A 16,547-nucleotide genomic window follows, 5' to 3' on the forward strand; every position below is an offset into this window, starting at 1 on the left:
CAAATGGGCTTCTATAAGAGGGAAGTCCTCTCTTCTGTTCAGACTAGTATTTTTTTACCTATCCTGCCTTTCTTCCAAGGAGCCCAAGGTGGCATATATGTGGATCTCCCTCCACTCCCCATTTTAGCATCACAACCCCTGAGAGGTAAGTTGGACTGGGAGACAGTGACTGGTTTGAGGTCACCTGGTGAGCTTCATGATTGAGTGGAGGTTTGCACCGTTGTCTCCTAGGTTCTAATCCAGTGCTCTAACCCAGGATTTCCAAAACTTGGATCTCTTAGCTCTTTTTGGACTACAATTTCCATCATCCCTGGCCACTGGTCTTGGTGGCTAGGGATGATTGGAGTTGAGTTTCCAGCTGTTTTTGAACTACAAGTTTGGGAAACCCTGCTCTAACCACTGCTCCAAACTGGCTTTTATGAGTGGGCAGGGCTGGTGTCCTGATCCCTTGGCCCATTCACACAATTTACCCCATATTCTAAAATGATGGGGAATATGCTTTTAAAATCCATTTCAATGAGCCTTTTTTCCATGGAGCACAGGTGTTGCTCCCATCCAAAGTAAGGCACATGGTCAACAGAGAGACTTCTCAGTGATGGCACCCATCTGCAGAATCCCTTGCATGGGTGGTGCTGTTCTGGCTACATAATGTGGATCCTTATTAGCTTATAGGATTTATAATTTAGGAGAACTACTGTTCTCATACTTTTATTTCTGTTTAAATAAATCATTTCTTCCTTCCAGTTCACAGCCAAGCAACCATGATGGGGTTTTTTATGATAAGTCAAACAACAGGACCACCTGGTGGCAAACTGGCCCCTTCTGGAAGCTCAAGTAAAGCCAGGAGAACATCCTCATGCTTTAATTTGGGTTGGGCAACAACTGCCCAAAGACAGACATGGCAAACTGTCTTGTCCATCATTCCTCTTCTTTTTGCCAGCACTGCTGCTTATAACGAAAGCTATTTAGCTGCGACTTACCAGACTCCACCTGGCACAAAACCAGGGTCTTCAGATTCCTTGCCTTTCCAGAACGTTACTGATGGGCAGCAGTTGACTAGGCAAGACTTGCAAAATTGGTCTGACAGTGGCCGACCACGTTTTCCTGCTACAGGGAGAGATCTGTATACTGCAAACTTATCAGCCAGCATGGCTGGCACTGTTGACTGGTCCTTTGTTGCAAATGCCCAGTGGGATTCAAGTAATGTCTCTGGAAATATGGAGTTAAACTTTAGTGAGCAAGGACCCCTGAGTGTTGACTCCACTGTCTTGAAGATGGATGAGAACAGTTCTAATGTTCTGGACCTTGCAACTTCACTTGTGCCTGATTCTACAAGCATTTCTCTTAAGCTTGCTTCTAAAGGGATTGAGCAGCTAGAAATTACCACGGCACCTCTGTCTCTCATATCACAAGCAGTAGGAACTGAAAAAATGGAGACTGCTTACACCATAAGGGTAACTCCTACATTGTCCCCAATATTGCCTCTTCCAGACACGAGCAGCTCCTTGCCGTTGGATCCAAATATAACACACCTGTCTGCACCTGCTTTCCAAAATACTGCTGCTGCTACTGATCAGCCAACTGCTGCTGACACTGTGGTCTTAACTTCAAGAAACCCAATTGCTCTGGAGCACATCACCAGGGATGTGCAGGGCCTACATGAAACGTTGTTGTCTTCAACTGAAATGGTCTACAAAACCAGTATAAGTAGGATAATGTCTGAGTATGCTGGCACAGCTACTTCTACACATAGTGACTTCCTCAGTGAGCAGTACAGGAAGAAAGAAGGGTCCTACCTAACATCTGTAGGTTATGAGACACTGCATACCACTCATCAAGATTCGATGATCTCTTCTGTTGGAACAACTTCTCCTGGAACCACTAATATAAGGATGAAATTTCTCCATCCAAGTAGTGGGCATGCATCCCATAGTTCTCTGGCTTCCATGCGGCACACTCCTGCCAATACCTTGCCTGATTCTTCTTCACAGTCTTCTGGTGCAAGTTCACATAAGGCTGACTCTGAGCCGAATGTTGTGTCCAATGGCCAGAAACTTGATACCACTGAATCAATGAGTAGAGGGCCCCCCACAGCTGTTCCTGTAACTTTGTCCCAGTCTTCCCTCTGGCCCTCACTTAGTCATTCAAATGAAGCTTTGCCAGCTGTTACTTTCCCCGCTTTTACAACTTTGGCAGGCTTCACAGGCTCTAGAAAGTCCAGAGGGTTTCCCACTCTGCAGCAGCTTGAACTCCTAAGCACTGGCTTTTCTCCACATAGACCTATCCCCATGACTACAGAGTCTCCTTTTGTGTCTTCACTGTCGGCTGCCACTGATGGAGCCCATGTCAATCCAGAGAACTACACTGAGGTACCTCTGAATTCTGTCTTCCCTTATTGGGAGGGTAAGGGCACAATCCCGCCCAGCCATAGCTTACCATCTACAGCTGCTCTGACTAGCTCTTCAATCCAGCCAACCATGACAGAGTCCACCATGAATAGGTCCCTGTGGTCCAAAGCTAGAAATCCTACTCTACCCGTTTCTCATAGTTTGACAGCAGAGTCTTCTGCTGATGTGGCTCATGGCAGTGTTAACAAGGTGGCTTTGGAGACTACTACACATATTCCTCATTCATCAGCAGATGGGGAGGCAGCGTTCAGCCTTTCTCTTGCCGCTATGTCACTCGGCCTTGGCACTCATGCAGCAACTGGCCTGTCTGTTGGATCCCAGAGTTCTTGGATGAAAGAGCAGGTCACATCTCTGCCGCCATCTCCTAGTACTACTGAAGAGGACTCTTTAGCCACTGTTGGAGTGATAAGCACTTCTGCAGGCGAAGAAGCTAGGCTGGAATTTAAGGAAGACCCCTCTCCTGTACCACAGGAGCTTATTGGTTTCAATGAGGCCTCTACACATGGCACCGTCTCAAACAGCAAAAGTGGCATGACCAACTTTGGCATTAGTTCCCCACCCTGGCAAGCTTCAAGTTCTTCACTTGGCACATTGCATGCTGGGGATGCTGAAACAGGATATAATGTTGGTCCACTGGAAGGTGTAACCAACACTGCTAGTTACAGGGAGCCCCATAAAATAACTGCTGCTGCTCAACTGATGCCTATGTTCTCCTCGGAGGTCCCACTGATGGCTTCAGGAGGTACTCCAGCTGAAGACTTGGTCTTTAGCTTAACTTCTGCAGAGTCCCCAGTTCAGCTGACAGATGAGCACCATGCTTTGCCCAGGAGGAGGAGTGGATCGATGCCAACCCCTTCTCCAAATTCTACCTCTCTTGCCACGTCGAGGGTTGTGCTGAAGTCCAAGGAGCCTTCTGAGCGAGAGACTCTAACAGTGTCCTCGACCACAAAGATGGCTAATGATTCCACTGTGCACACATTTACAGCAAGAAGTGACACTATGCGCCTCTCTAGCCCATACCTAGAAACAGCAGAGGCTATCCTGCCAAATAGAGATGTTTCTGATGGTACGGTACATGTTGATCTCTCTACAGGAGATGCTACAACCAGGTCTGCAGCAGAATTTCTCAGTGTGACTTCCCAGGGATGGAAGCTTGCCATTCCAATGTCATCTCATGCCACAGCTTCACATGGAAACATAACAGAATCAGGAAGATTTTTGGTCATTCCAACCCGTGGGTCTGTATCTACAAGCTTTATCTCAATGGGCTCCTCTAGGAGCAGCATTCCTGAGTCAATTTTGAAGATAAATGATGAGGCTACTGAGGGCCCAATGAGCACGTGGAAAGAGCAGGGGACACCTACCAACATAATGCTGCCTGTTGCGTCCAGTGCAGAAGCATGGACACATGATTTGAAAGCCATCACTTCTTCTCAAACAGCAGCTAACACTACAGATACAACCACACTTTTGCCTACAAGGGCCTCTGAGGTTGACTTCAATGTCTCTGCTGTAGCAGCTACACTGGGGACCATACTAGGATACAAGATCACAGAAGCCTTTACTGCAGCTGTCCCACAAGTAGTTAGCACAATGGCTTTGCACATTGGCAGCTCAGGGTATGAAAGTTCCACTGCCTCTCAAGGCCCTGCATATCTGTCTCTCCCAGAGACCACATCTACCCAGGCTGTCCCTGTGTCATCTGTTACAACAGATCTGCCGACTAGCCCAAGAATTCTTCCTGGTGAGTTGTCAAGAGCAGCTTGCAGGAATGCCCCTTGTACAGTGAGCACCATCCCAGCATCTTTCACTCTGTCTCAAGGTGCATCAACTCAGATTCCCACTACTACCCAAGCACTCACGACTAGAAAGCTTTTAGTTACTCTACTGGGGTCAACAGATGCCATGAAGAATGGGGCCAGTGCAGTTCTTGGCACCAAGAAGACCAGCCCTGAGCATCTGATAAGCACAACTACACAAATGGTGTCTGGAAACCAAGACGGCAACACTCCAAAGCAGCCAGTGTCAAAGTTCGAGGCTGCAGCACTGAGCCAGTTCACCAGGAAGGAGAGTTTGACCTGGAGAACATCTACGCCACCTGTTCTGGCTGTGCATAATCTGCCTCTGCAGTTCCGTCTCATTGGAATTGATTATGAAGAATCCTTGCAGAACAAGTCCTCTCAAAGCTACAAGAAGCTGGAGAAAGAAGTAAAGTTGACTGTAAGTATTCTAGACAATGGTTTAAAAAACAACACCACCACCACACCTATTTAACTGACTTTGGGTCAGATTTTGGTGCATTTTTGACATTATCACTGTGGTAATCTACCCTTCCACCACTTTGTCCTACAGGATTGTTGGTGGTGGGCCCTCTACCCATGGGTGAGGCCAACTCTAGGAATCCATACTATTCTTTTTATCCCTCTTGAGTCAATTACTTGCACAATTGTACAGCATATCTGCAACTTATGTGCATTTAACTTGTGCCCACTCAGCTTTATGCTCTTGGCAATTAATTTTTTTAAAGAGGGCCAGAAAGCCTACTGTACAACTATAAGATCTACACTTGTTGCTCTTCTCTCTCTATGCTCTGACTCTTCTGAAACTGGCAAGTGGCCCCTGGAAAATCGCCTAGGAGGGAATGTCCCCCTTGGACTGAAAAAGGTTCTCCACCCCTGTTGTTAAGGCGGAAACAGCATCGTTATGTATCTGGTCCAATTTGTCTCTTGCTGTCCAGGAAGAGCAAACATTGAGCTACATCCTATGGCATCGCCATCTGCATGTTTGTTCTGTGGGAACTCTGCATTCTAAATGTTCTTCTGGGCAAACAGTCCCTGCAGAAATAAGCATCTTTGTGTTCTGCTTTCAGTTAAACAAGATGCTATCTACCTATGAGACCTTTCTCCAAGCAAACATTCTCCGTTTCCTGTAAGTTACTCTTTATCGACCGCACTGTTGCGTTTCCAGAGAGGAAAAGTTTGGCCTGTTCAGAAAGTACCTGGCTTTCATTTCTTGAGCATTATCACATATTGCTTAGCTGTGAACTTAGGATTCACCTTCAATGTAGAAAAAGGCCTTTTTTTGAGGTGCACTTCAAGCTGAGAGAGAACTCATTCATTCCTCATCTATGTTTGTTGGTGCAACTTGACCTACACTCTTCAGCAGGTCACTGCTATACATTTCAAGCCGTAGCCTACCACTTTAAACACTCACAGCTTCCCACAAAGAATCCTGGGAATCCATTTGTTAAGGGTGCTGTGAGATGTTCAGAGACCCTCTTCCCCTCATTGAGCTACAATTCCAAGAGGTTCCTGGGAAGAGGGCTTGATTGATACGCCACTCTAGGAACTGCAACATGGCGAGGGGAAGAGGGATCTGCTAACCACTCTCAATGCCCATAACAAACGACAGTTCCCAGAATTCTTTGGGGGAGGGGGAAATCACAACTGTATTAAGTAATACATTATTGCTTTGAGTGTATAGAGCAGGTGGGTCTTCACCACCAGTCCGCCTGTGAATTAACTCCAAATATCATTGGGTGGTTTGGAAATGCGAGTGGCACCAAGACATGGAGTATCTGAACCAGACTTTCTCACCCAGATACTGGTGGATTGCACCTCCAGTCAGCCTTGACCATTGCCCACACTGGCTTGGCTGATGGGAGCTGCAGTTCAAAACATCTGGAGGGGGGCACCAAATCTAAACAGAGGAGGATGAATGGAGGAGGCCCATGCCTACAAGCTCCATCCTAACTGTCACACATTCAATGGGGAAATCTCAATCTTCTCATTCAGTTGATCAGGCATAGAGTTCTCCCCAAAGGTGGGAAGCCTGCATAATGGGAAGAGTCTATATGTAAATAAGAGAATCAGATAAGTGCTGGAAGTGCAAAGAGGTGGAGGGAACGTTCTTTCATATGTGCTGGACATGTAAAAAGGTAAAAGAGTATAGGGAAATGATTTATAATGAATTGAAAAAAATGTTTAAAATTACTTCCCCCCCTTTCTTTTGGGAATAACCAGACTGAAATCCCCAGGTGTCAGAAAAGGTTATTTATGTATGCCACTACTGCGACCTGTGTTTTGTTAGTTCAGAAATGGAAAATGAGTGAGGTCCCACTTAAAGAAGAATGGCAACTTAAGCTGACAGAATATGCGCAGCTTGCAGACTTAACATATAGAATAAGCGAACAAGAACATACGTTTAGAGAAATATATGGACAAAAATTGTGTACACTTTAAAACGTTGGCAGCATTAAGATAAATTCAACAGTGTAAACAAGTTTTGATGGATGCAATAATGGAATACTGAATGATTTAGTTTTTCTAAAATATGCAGGGATTTATGATATTTAAAATGAACCATGGAAAGAGAAGAAAGGAAGTCACTGATATTTTAAGGATGTTTAAATGAGTATTTTAATGGGAACACTCCAGGGCCCATTTCCTCCTGGCATTTTGAGAATGCATGGAAGCCAAACCTTTGCTCTCGAAGTAGAGTTTAAAATGGTTAGTCATAGCACGTCATCCCAAACTTGCTTTTCTAGGAACAGGGGATCATATTGATCAATTTGATGGCACTCCAGAGGCTGGTGGATTCTTTCCTCCTTGCAATGGTGTTATGACAGGAGGTCTGCTAGAGGTGGCCAAATACATCGTGGTTGTTCTGGCTTCTTCACAGGAATGGCTCTGTGATCGCTGAGGCTGTGGCTGTGTTCCAGGCTGGAGCCCCTGTTCCCACACCCTCGGACATCCTCCGTACAATTGTCACAGAGGTGGAGAGGCGGGAAATGGACACCTTCTTTGGCTGGAGGGTGGATCTGAAATCTCTTCAGTCAAAAGGTGAGCTCTGTTGGAATATCTGAAAGCCATCATAAAGACAAGGAGGATCTGGAAGTTGCAACAGCTATGATCACTGCAGCCAGACTAGTCATAGCAAGAAACTGGAAATCTGATAAAGCATTTGACGTCTTACAATGGAATAAAACTATATCGGATGTAGCATAGTTGACAGAACCTGTGTATTATATAGATGAGTAATTGAAGGACGTGTAGCAAATGAATTTACTGGTGGGGGGGAATAGTAATTGTTGAATATTGGAACAACTACAGTATGTTCAGCTTTATATTAACAGTATGAGGCCAGTTTACTTGTAAGATAGCTGTATACCATATTTGCTCACTCAAGCGCTTTGATATGCTACCTGTGCACTGAAATACTTGCTTTGCAAGGTATGCTTTGCAAGTATTTTAGTTGTGTGCATGGTCTCTCTTTAGTTGTGTGCATGGTCTCTCTTTTACACTCACAATGTTGCAAAATTTAGGCAGTGGTACCCACTTATGTGGAGACAAAGGATTGACAGACACAGCAATTTGGAGAAAAAGGTGAAGTTTATTTCTGAGCAATAATGGACCCAGTTGGAATCCTTTCCAAAAGACTGGGACCCCAAAGAATTCAGGTTCAGGAGTTATATACCTGAGTGCAGCATCACAGATCATGAGACAATCATGAGACAATCACGAACGCCAGCGAAAAATAACCAACGAGCGCGCATTCTGCCATGCTCTTGACCATCTTGACCGCGCGCAGAGTACAACTCCCAAATTCTGCTTTCCTTTGTCTGTACAGTCTGAACTTTTCCCTAGTTGATGAAACAGGAAATTGAAACTTCGGCTAGGAGGGGATCTCCTGAGGATAACTCCCCCGTGCATCTGTTCATGTAGGGGTATTGTGGTCAGCCCTTCCTGTTTCGTGTCCAGAATTAGTCTGGACTAGAGGGGGAGAGTTGTATCAGCGACTTCTGATTTATAGCTTCCCCTTTCTCTAGGGTGCAAGAAAGCACTGGGGGAAAGGTCCATCTCTGAACTTGCGGTTTCAAGCAGTTTGCTGTTAGACTAGGCAAAGCTTTTATGATTTAAAAGGATTATAAAAATCACTGTAAAACTCTGGTTATATGTGAGCATATGTGAATATATTGATAACTGATAACTGATGATATGAATAGCTGATTATATGAAAAGCCTAAGGATAATAATCCTCTAGGGTCTTGCTTCAACAGCCCTGCAGGGTAGATTTTGTTGGGAGAGTGCCTGCCCAAGGTCAGCTCTGTGACTGAGTATGGGGTTTGAACCCGGGTCTCTACTCCAGTTTTCTCTCTAAACACACACACACACACACACACACACACACACACACACACACACACACTTTCTGCCTCAAGATCAACTGTCTATACTATATATTTAAAGAAGATGAATAAATGAGTAAATTAGGTTAATTTGGATATGCAGAAGATATTACAAATAAATTTAAGGAGCCGCAGAAAGAGGGGGAAGGAAGTCAAATTTTAAAATGTCAACATGATTGTAAAATTGGTGAAATGTATAAAAATTAGTGAAATGTATAAACCTGAAAAGTATAAATAATTTTTTTTAAAAAAAACCACAGTCTATACAGCAGTAATAGCAGTCATTTGATAAGCTAGAGGAGGGAAGAAGAAAGCAAGCATGTTCCTTTTTCTATTAATAATTATAAAACAAAAAACATGAGAAATAAAAGCAATTATTATTAATTGCTATGTTCCTTGAATGTTAACTGTATCTCTTACTAGGTTTCAGCTTGAAAAACCTAGAACCAGAGAAGCTGGCTGTATCATTCACAGTTCTGGGGCTGGGATCTTCAGCATGGCATGATGAACTTGATGGCATGATGAACCTGGAACATATGGAAAAGCTAAGGCGCAAGGTAATTTGGGGGTGAAAGGCCCTTTGGCTTCAGGTGTGGGAGACTTAACGTCTGGAAGATGCTGTCCTCCTTGTGCGTTGGTTGCAATAATTCTCTTTTTACCTTTCTCATTCTTACAGCTAAATCAGATGTAGTTGGGTGGCTGTAGCAGTATAGCCTAATCTTTTAAGAGTGGCTGACACATCCTGCCTAAGCTTATTGGTGCTGGTGACAACTCCTCACTTAGAAAACTGATCCTCCCTTACCCACAATAGCTCTCAACCCTGCTTTTAGTGAATTGCAAGACACCTAAGAGTATCAGATGGGAGCAAAAGGCAGGAAAAGAGAGTGCAGAATAAAAGGAAGGAATAGATTGCAGCTAATGAAGTTTTGTAAGCAGTGCTTCGGGTTGCTTGGCATCTGTGGTGTTGAAGAAGCCCAGAAGTCATGTCTATAGCAGTGATGGAAAACCTGCAGTCCCAAAAGTTAGGAGGATCACAGCTTCCATCATCCCTGACCATCAGCCAGGCTGTCTGGGGCCAATGGGAGCTGGGGGTCGAAACATAATCTCTTGGGCACCTGCTCCTGATCTAGAGGGAAGTACATAGCTGACCTTTAAAGCCCTTAATGGCCTCGGTCCTGTATACCTGAAGGAGCATCTCCATCCCCATCATTCAGCTCGGACAATGAGGTCCAGCGCCGAGGGCTTTCCGGCAGTTCCCTCGCTGCGAGAAGTGAGGTTACAGGGAACCAGGCAGAGGGCCTTCTCAGTAGTGGCACCTGTCCTGTGGAACACCCTCCCAGCAGATGTCAAGGCAATGAGCAACTATTTTACTTTTAAAAGACAACTGAAGGCGGCCCTGTTTAGGGAAGTTTTTAATGTTTGATGCTGTATTGTTTTTAATATTTGGTTGGAAGCCGCCCAGAGTGGCTGGGGAAGCTCGGCCACATGGGCAGGGTAGAAATAAATTATTATTATTTATTATTATGGCATGCCACCATAGAAGAGGCCCCCTCTGACTGGCACCTGCCTGACCTCCACAAGTGGCAGCATCTGAGAAGGCCTTCAAATGGATGAATGGGCAAGTTCACCTGGAGTCAGGTGCTGCTTTTACATACCGTGGTCAGGTCTTGCCCTTGTTGGGAAGCAGAGGAGGACGTGGCTTGAATGGCTTTGGGAAGATTCCTGTCTTACCTCTTTGTGGGTCCCAAGTGCCTTCAGAACCCCGTGTCTGCCCTTTCTCCTTATTTCTGCTTCAGTCAGCACCTTGCTCTCATCTCTTCTTACTTGCCCTGTTCCTGCCCCTGTTTACTCCCTGCATCTCTGCTTGTTCCTCCTCTGTTTTATGCTTCCTTACACATTCCCACTTTCTCCCCATTCTCCCTTCACTTGGTGGCTGGGATCCACACCCAATGTATCTCTCATCCCACCGTTATCCTCTGCTGGGCTGAGCGGTGCTGCATCCTCAGCAAGGCTCCCCCCGCTTTATCCTTTCCAGTCCAACTGGCTCACCTTCCAGCTGAACCACCAGCGCTGTGGCACATTGAAGAGGAATCTCCCCCAAGCTCTGCTCACAGGGTTCTTGTGGCCTCATCTTCCCTTGTTTTCCATGGAGACCCTAAGCTCTGCTAAGCATGAGACAATCTCAGGGTCATGGATTCAAACCTTACAATTCTATGATTCTGTCTGGCAGTGATGGCCCCAGCTTTGAGGTTTAACATCTGCATGCTGATGAATTCTGAGTAAGAACAACATTGACTTTTGTCTGTAGGTGTTCCTGTTGCTTGGAACTCGGTACACAGTCCAGAATATCTCTCTTAATCAAGTCGGGTATGTACATGAGTTAATCTCCTTTAGGGACTGGGCAGTGGTGCTGTTGGGCAACTTACAAGCGTCTGCTTCTGTTTTGTGTCCTATCTGGGAAGGATCCACTCTTGAAGAAGGTAAATCTGTGGTCATGGCATCTCCTATACTAGATTTGTACTGGCTCAAGCAAACAGTTTGTATCTCAGCAAAGCTTTATAATGGGGAAAGGGGAACTTGCGGTCCTCAATGTTGGACTACAACTCCCATCAGTCCAGGCCAGCATAGCCAATGGTTGGGACTTGTAGTCTGGCAATATTTTGGATGCTTTCACAGGTTCCTCTTCCATACTTTATAATCTGAACCCTAGAAAGTGCTGGTGTATACTTTTTGAGCTGGAGGTATGAGCTATCTAGTACCTAAATGCCTAGGCTGGTCAAAGCTGGATAACCTTCTCTTGGTTGTAGTCTTGGTATGTATTGATGGAACCTTTGGACTTGACTAGGAATAAAATGCTTTTCACCAGTAACTTCTTGTTTGAGCGGGACCTCAAAGACCTCTATGATTGGGTGCCTGATCAAAACCAATCCCAAGTGTTAAAACAGTCAATGTTTTTCAACATGTTTGACCAGGTGCCTGCTTAATAATAATTTTATTATTTATACCCCACCCATCTGGCTGGGTTCCTTAGGGTGTATTGTAGCACCACTTGGGGGTAGGGATACTCTCTTATGTGCACAGGGTAACACAACTTCTGTTGCTTGCAGATATAGCCAAGGTGGTGTCAATATAAATGGAGATGTCTATATTGATACCAGTGCTCATGTGGACATTGACTGGGCTCTAAAAGCACTGATGGGGCTAAGAAACTACTCTGTGGACCTCACGTCTCTCTCCATCAATGGTCAGTAGCCACTCTCTTTCTGGCTTGCTTTTAGGGATGATGATGGGCAGTAGGTGGGAAGCTTAATTCTCTGCTCCTAACCCCATGCTTTCTGCTTACAGGGTCACGCCTAAGTCTCCAGGTCTTTCCAGTGTCTTTCTTGGTAACCAACAGGATATTCAATGAGAGAATGATGGATCGTTCTTCTGTAGAGCATCAGAACATTGCTAAGGATATATCTGATGTGGTAGGCATGAGATGTTAATAGTTGGTAGGGTCTCTAATATAAAAACAGGGGATCTCCAGCCCATAAGCTGGATGTGGCCCTTCAGACCTCTCTGTCTGGCCCTTCAACTCTCACTAGCCCCATTCCATCCTGCCCTCTAAAGACACATTCCAGATAGGTAAAAGCACTTGAACTGCTGCTTTAACAACCGCAAGGGATGTAAGATGGAATTGCTTGAAGGAGCAGGAAACCACTGGATGATGAAAAGGGATGCAACTGGCCATCTATGGGGCGGGGACGTATTGAGGATATTCAAGCAGAGATGAGGCTGGCAAGGCCACAAAAGGCAAAGCAAGGTGTTTGTGCAGGATCTTGCTGCTTGCAGGAAGCCAATGAAGGAATTTAAGCTTTATGATTTCCTAGGATTTTGAGTAATGATTCGCAGAGCAAGTGACCAACTGTAAACATCCATCATCATCATCATCATCATCATCATCATCATTATTATTATTATTCCAGCTAACACATATTCTGGGGAAGTACAAAAACCTCCTGCAAGTGGCAATCCGAGACATCACGTAAGTAATTCTGTCTTGATTTTCACTTGCTCTGATACAGACTTGGCACTGAAAGCTGAAACTCGCAGGTGAGTCTTTTTTTCATTTGCAAAACATGCACAACCTTTTTAACCTAGGTAAACTGAACTTGTTTTTTAAAGGCTAAGCTTATCTCTTTTAAAACCAAGGTGACTCTCCCACTAGCTGCGCCTCTTATTGTGTGAAGCCAAATATATTAGTGGGCTTTTCTTTTTACCCCTTCTCCACAACTGTAAGTTTGCCTGGTTTGCCCTTTCTTCACAAGTGGGAATTTAGCCAAGTTTCTACACTAGGGTAGTGTTGAAAACTCGGTTCCTACAGGTTCCTATCCTTAAGCCTATCTCTTTGTCCTGACTGCAGAGGTGGATCCCTGATATGTCATGGAGATGTGATATTCCAGCACCCAGCTCCAACAAGCAAGGATGTCCTACAGACGCTCGCTCTTTCAGTTGGCCCGAAGGATTATCTGGACTCCTCAGATCTCCAAGTGGACCCATTCTCCTTTACTGTAGCAGGTATGCCAGTATAAGTTTCAGAAAGGGGCCTTAAAGGGAAAGCATTGCAGTAATCTAATCTTGAGGTTACCAGAGCATAGACAATAGTAGTTAGGCTATTCCCGTCCAGATAGGGGCATAGCTGGGCCACCAGCTGAAGCTGATGGAAAGCACTCCTGAGGCCACCTGAGCCTCAAGTGAGAGCAAAGGATCCAGGAGTTACCCCCAAGCTACAAACCTGCTCCTTCAGAGGAACTGTAACCCCATCTGAAGCTGGACCAATAAAGCACTTCTGAATTATAATCTGCTTTCTCCCCCTGCAATTAGCAGTGGGTGGTGGATGATGAACTTCCTAAATGAACTTCTAGGAACCATCCAACTTGATGATTCTGTGACTTCTCTTCATTTTAAATATTTATTTAGGTGATGGGCTGGAGCCTCCCATTACACATCGAGGTGTCCCTGGCTATGTGGTAGCCATCATTGTGCTCTGTGTCCTTGCAATAGTTGCTCTTCCTATCCTGGCTCTGCTGGTAAGTATCTCATATGAACCATACAACCATTCTTTTTTGCATTGCTCTTGTCCCCTGTAAGGGTTCTGGCTTTGTCTTGCCCTAGATCAGCATTTCCTAAACTTGGGTCTCCATCCAGCTGGTTTTGGACCACAACTCCCATCATCCCCAAGTAGCAGTACCCCAGTGGTCAGGGATAATGGGAACTGTAGTTCAAAACAGCTGGAGTCCCGAGTTTACGAAACACTACCCTAGTTAAAGAGCAGCTTCCTCCCTGCGCCCCAATCAGAACCAGGGTGACAATGTCCAATGGGTCAAGGCAGGTCCTGCTATTCAGTTTTCCCCTTAGGCAGCTGACCTGTTGGCAGTTGGAATGCCCCACAAGTCAGGTGGGAGCTTGATGGAGTTCTCCTCCTCCTCCCTCACCCATGCCAGGAATCACTTTTTATATCACAAAATGTTTTTGATTGTTTTCTTCCGAGTCTGGCATGTAGAAGGCAAAGTGTGCTGAAAATAAGGTTCTTGAGCAAACTGCAAGACAGAGGTGCAGAACCTGATCTGGATAGAGGGCCAGATCTTTTTCTCCTCTGTGCCACCAACCTGATACGCGGGTGGTGCTGTGGTCTAAACCACTGAGCCTCTTGAGCTTGCTGATCGGAAGGTCGGCGGTTCGAATCTGCGCAACGGGTGAGCTCCTGTTGTTCTGTCCCAGCTCCTGCCAACCTAGCAGTTTGAAAGCACGTCAAAGTGCAAGTAGATAAATAGGTACTACTCCGGCGGGAAGGTAAACTGCGTTTCCCTGCACTCTGGTTTCTGTCACAATGTCCTGTTGTGCCAGAAGTGGGTTAGTCATTCTGGCCACATGACCTGGAAACCTGTCTGTGGACAAACACCAGCTCCTTTGGCCTGAAAACGAGATGAACATCACACTCCATAGTCACCTTTGACTGGACTTTACTATCCAAGGCTCCTTTACCTTTTAGCTTTACCCACCCATCAGTCACCTGATGGCACAGGGACATCTGGTGATGATTACCAAGACTTCAGAGCACAGCACAGGCCTATCCACTGGTGGGCCATCACTTGAATCCTGCTTTCTGCAGGGATTGGCCATGCGAGTTTGGAAGATCTGTGGCTGTCCTCTCTCCATCAGTCCCAGCCAGTGTGGTCAATGGTCTGGGGACAAGAGATGTAGTTCAGCAACATCTTGGGGAGCACCCAACTGGCACTCCTTGTCTACAGGTTTGGTAAAGCACTAAAGGCTTACCGGTAATCTTGTATTAGGTGAGATCTTCAGATGATCCTGTGATGTAGGAATGATGTACATCTTTGGTAGGGGCATGCCTGCTCCAGACTTCTGGAAGCAGCTTTCTTTTGTACTATGAGCAGCCTATTCCATTGAGCGCCACTTAGTTTGGAAGTCTGGGTGGTTCAGTTGGTTGGAGCATGGTGCTGATAATGCAAGGTTGTAGGTTTGATCCCCATATGGGACAGCTGCATATTCCTTCACTGCAGGGGGTTGGACCAGGGTCCCTTCCACCTCTACAGTTCTATTATTCTAACTGGCAACTTGCTAGGCTACAGTCCCTTAACCAGCTCTGCTAACTTCTCCTAAGCGAAAGGTGCGTGGCCGGAGAGACAAGATTATTATCAACAGGTGGCGTGACCATGAAGCGTGCGTAGAGACATTTGAACTAGATAACCCAGGATTCTACCCAACTCCGGATGAGGTATACTCCAGACTGTCAGAACACATGGAAAAATGTGAGTGTTCAGCCAGCTCCAAAGGACTTGAAAGTTCCTCAAACTGGCCTTTGAAGAATCTAGAAATCTTTGATATTTTGGTTATACATGCCTTGGATTTTTTAAATTTATATTTTGGCAGGGGGAGAAGGGACAAGGGCTTCTGCCATGAAAAAACTTCTTTGTGCATTGCTGAAGCACAACATCTGAATTGGCAGTGTGCTGATAACTGAATATACTAACCAAGGCACAGTCTTTCTTTTTTATGAGCAGAGTACATCAGGCTTTCATGCTTCTGAATAAAAACAAAATAATTTGTGAAGACACACTCTCTTGATGTAGCTTAGATTTTTAAATTCTAGCAGATTAGAAACGTTGAAATGGTGATGGGGGATTTCAGTGTGTCCAGCACTGAAAGTCTCCCAGTTCACGGGCTTCTGGAGTTGACAGCGTTCTGTTTTGCTTTTTGCCCACAGGATGGTGCCAGATGCTAGACTAGAAGAATCAAAGGCTTGGGATGAAGATGGGATGTTTTCATACCATCTGAGTTGGGCCTTTTTGTCTGCTGATGTGATACCAAACGGTGTCTGAGCCAGAGCGGCGGAGGATGCAGGAAGGTGTCGACTGGTGACTGGTCATAAGAAGAAGAAATGCAAATACTGATCTCAATGCAAAATTCCTGTGTAGTGTCTTGAACAGAATTGGGAAGGGGGATGTGGAAGCAACGAAACTTTTTTTAAAAAGAGGGGAGTGTGTAATGGCTTCCCTTTGTAAATTCCACATTTGATTTACTGGGCATCTCTTTAAAACTAGAAGTGAGGTTTTAACGCCAGGAAAGGCAAATGGTCCAGAACGAGAGTGCAAGGCAGTAGCTGGTTGTGTTCTGTAGCTTTGAGGAACGGTGGCCCCAGAACTTAAGCACACAGGTCAAAAGGTTTATTATACCTCTCCCTTGTGCCCGTACTTGAGGCCTTCATTGTAAAGATTTTTCCTCCCGAACCAGCAAAGAAGTCTCGTATATTTTTTATGACTAAGCTGATCTTTTATGTATGTCTTTGAAACATTTCTTATTACTTTGTATGTTTAGGGCATAGAAGCTAGTTTTTTGTTAGTTTTTCCTGACTGGATGTTTACTGTTCCTGACCAGATCTTGGTGGG

At 45.3% G+C, this 16,547-nt stretch overlaps 1 protein-coding gene across 3 annotated transcripts; it reads left to right on the forward strand.

The window, feature by feature from the left end:
* Positions 1 to 757: 757 nt before the first annotated feature.
* On the forward strand, positions 758 to 16,547 carry LOC310693443 (uncharacterized protein). 3 transcript variants are annotated; one of them, XM_083475534.1, is made up of 12 exons: positions 758 to 4,628; positions 5,278 to 5,336; positions 7,089 to 7,249; positions 9,019 to 9,152; positions 10,904 to 10,962; positions 11,703 to 11,839; positions 11,941 to 12,065; positions 12,564 to 12,622; positions 13,001 to 13,155; positions 13,558 to 13,667; positions 15,263 to 15,410; positions 15,866 to 16,547. In XM_083475534.1, coding segments are annotated over exons 1-12 (5,016 nt in total). In that variant the 5' UTR covers positions 758 to 761; the 3' UTR covers positions 15,868 to 16,547. The 3 variants fall into 3 exon arrangements, with proteins under 3 accessions (XP_083331660.1, XP_083331659.1, XP_083331661.1); XM_083475533.1 differs by having other exon boundaries at positions 15,263 to 16,547; XM_083475535.1 differs by lacking the exons at positions 758 to 4,628; positions 5,278 to 5,336 and having other exon boundaries at positions 6,988 to 7,249; positions 15,263 to 16,547.

This window comes from Podarcis liolepis, assembly GCF_965112155.1.
Source record: "Podarcis liolepis genome assembly, chromosome: 14".
Lineage (NCBI taxonomy): Eukaryota > Metazoa > Chordata > Lepidosauria > Squamata > Lacertidae > Podarcis > Podarcis liolepis.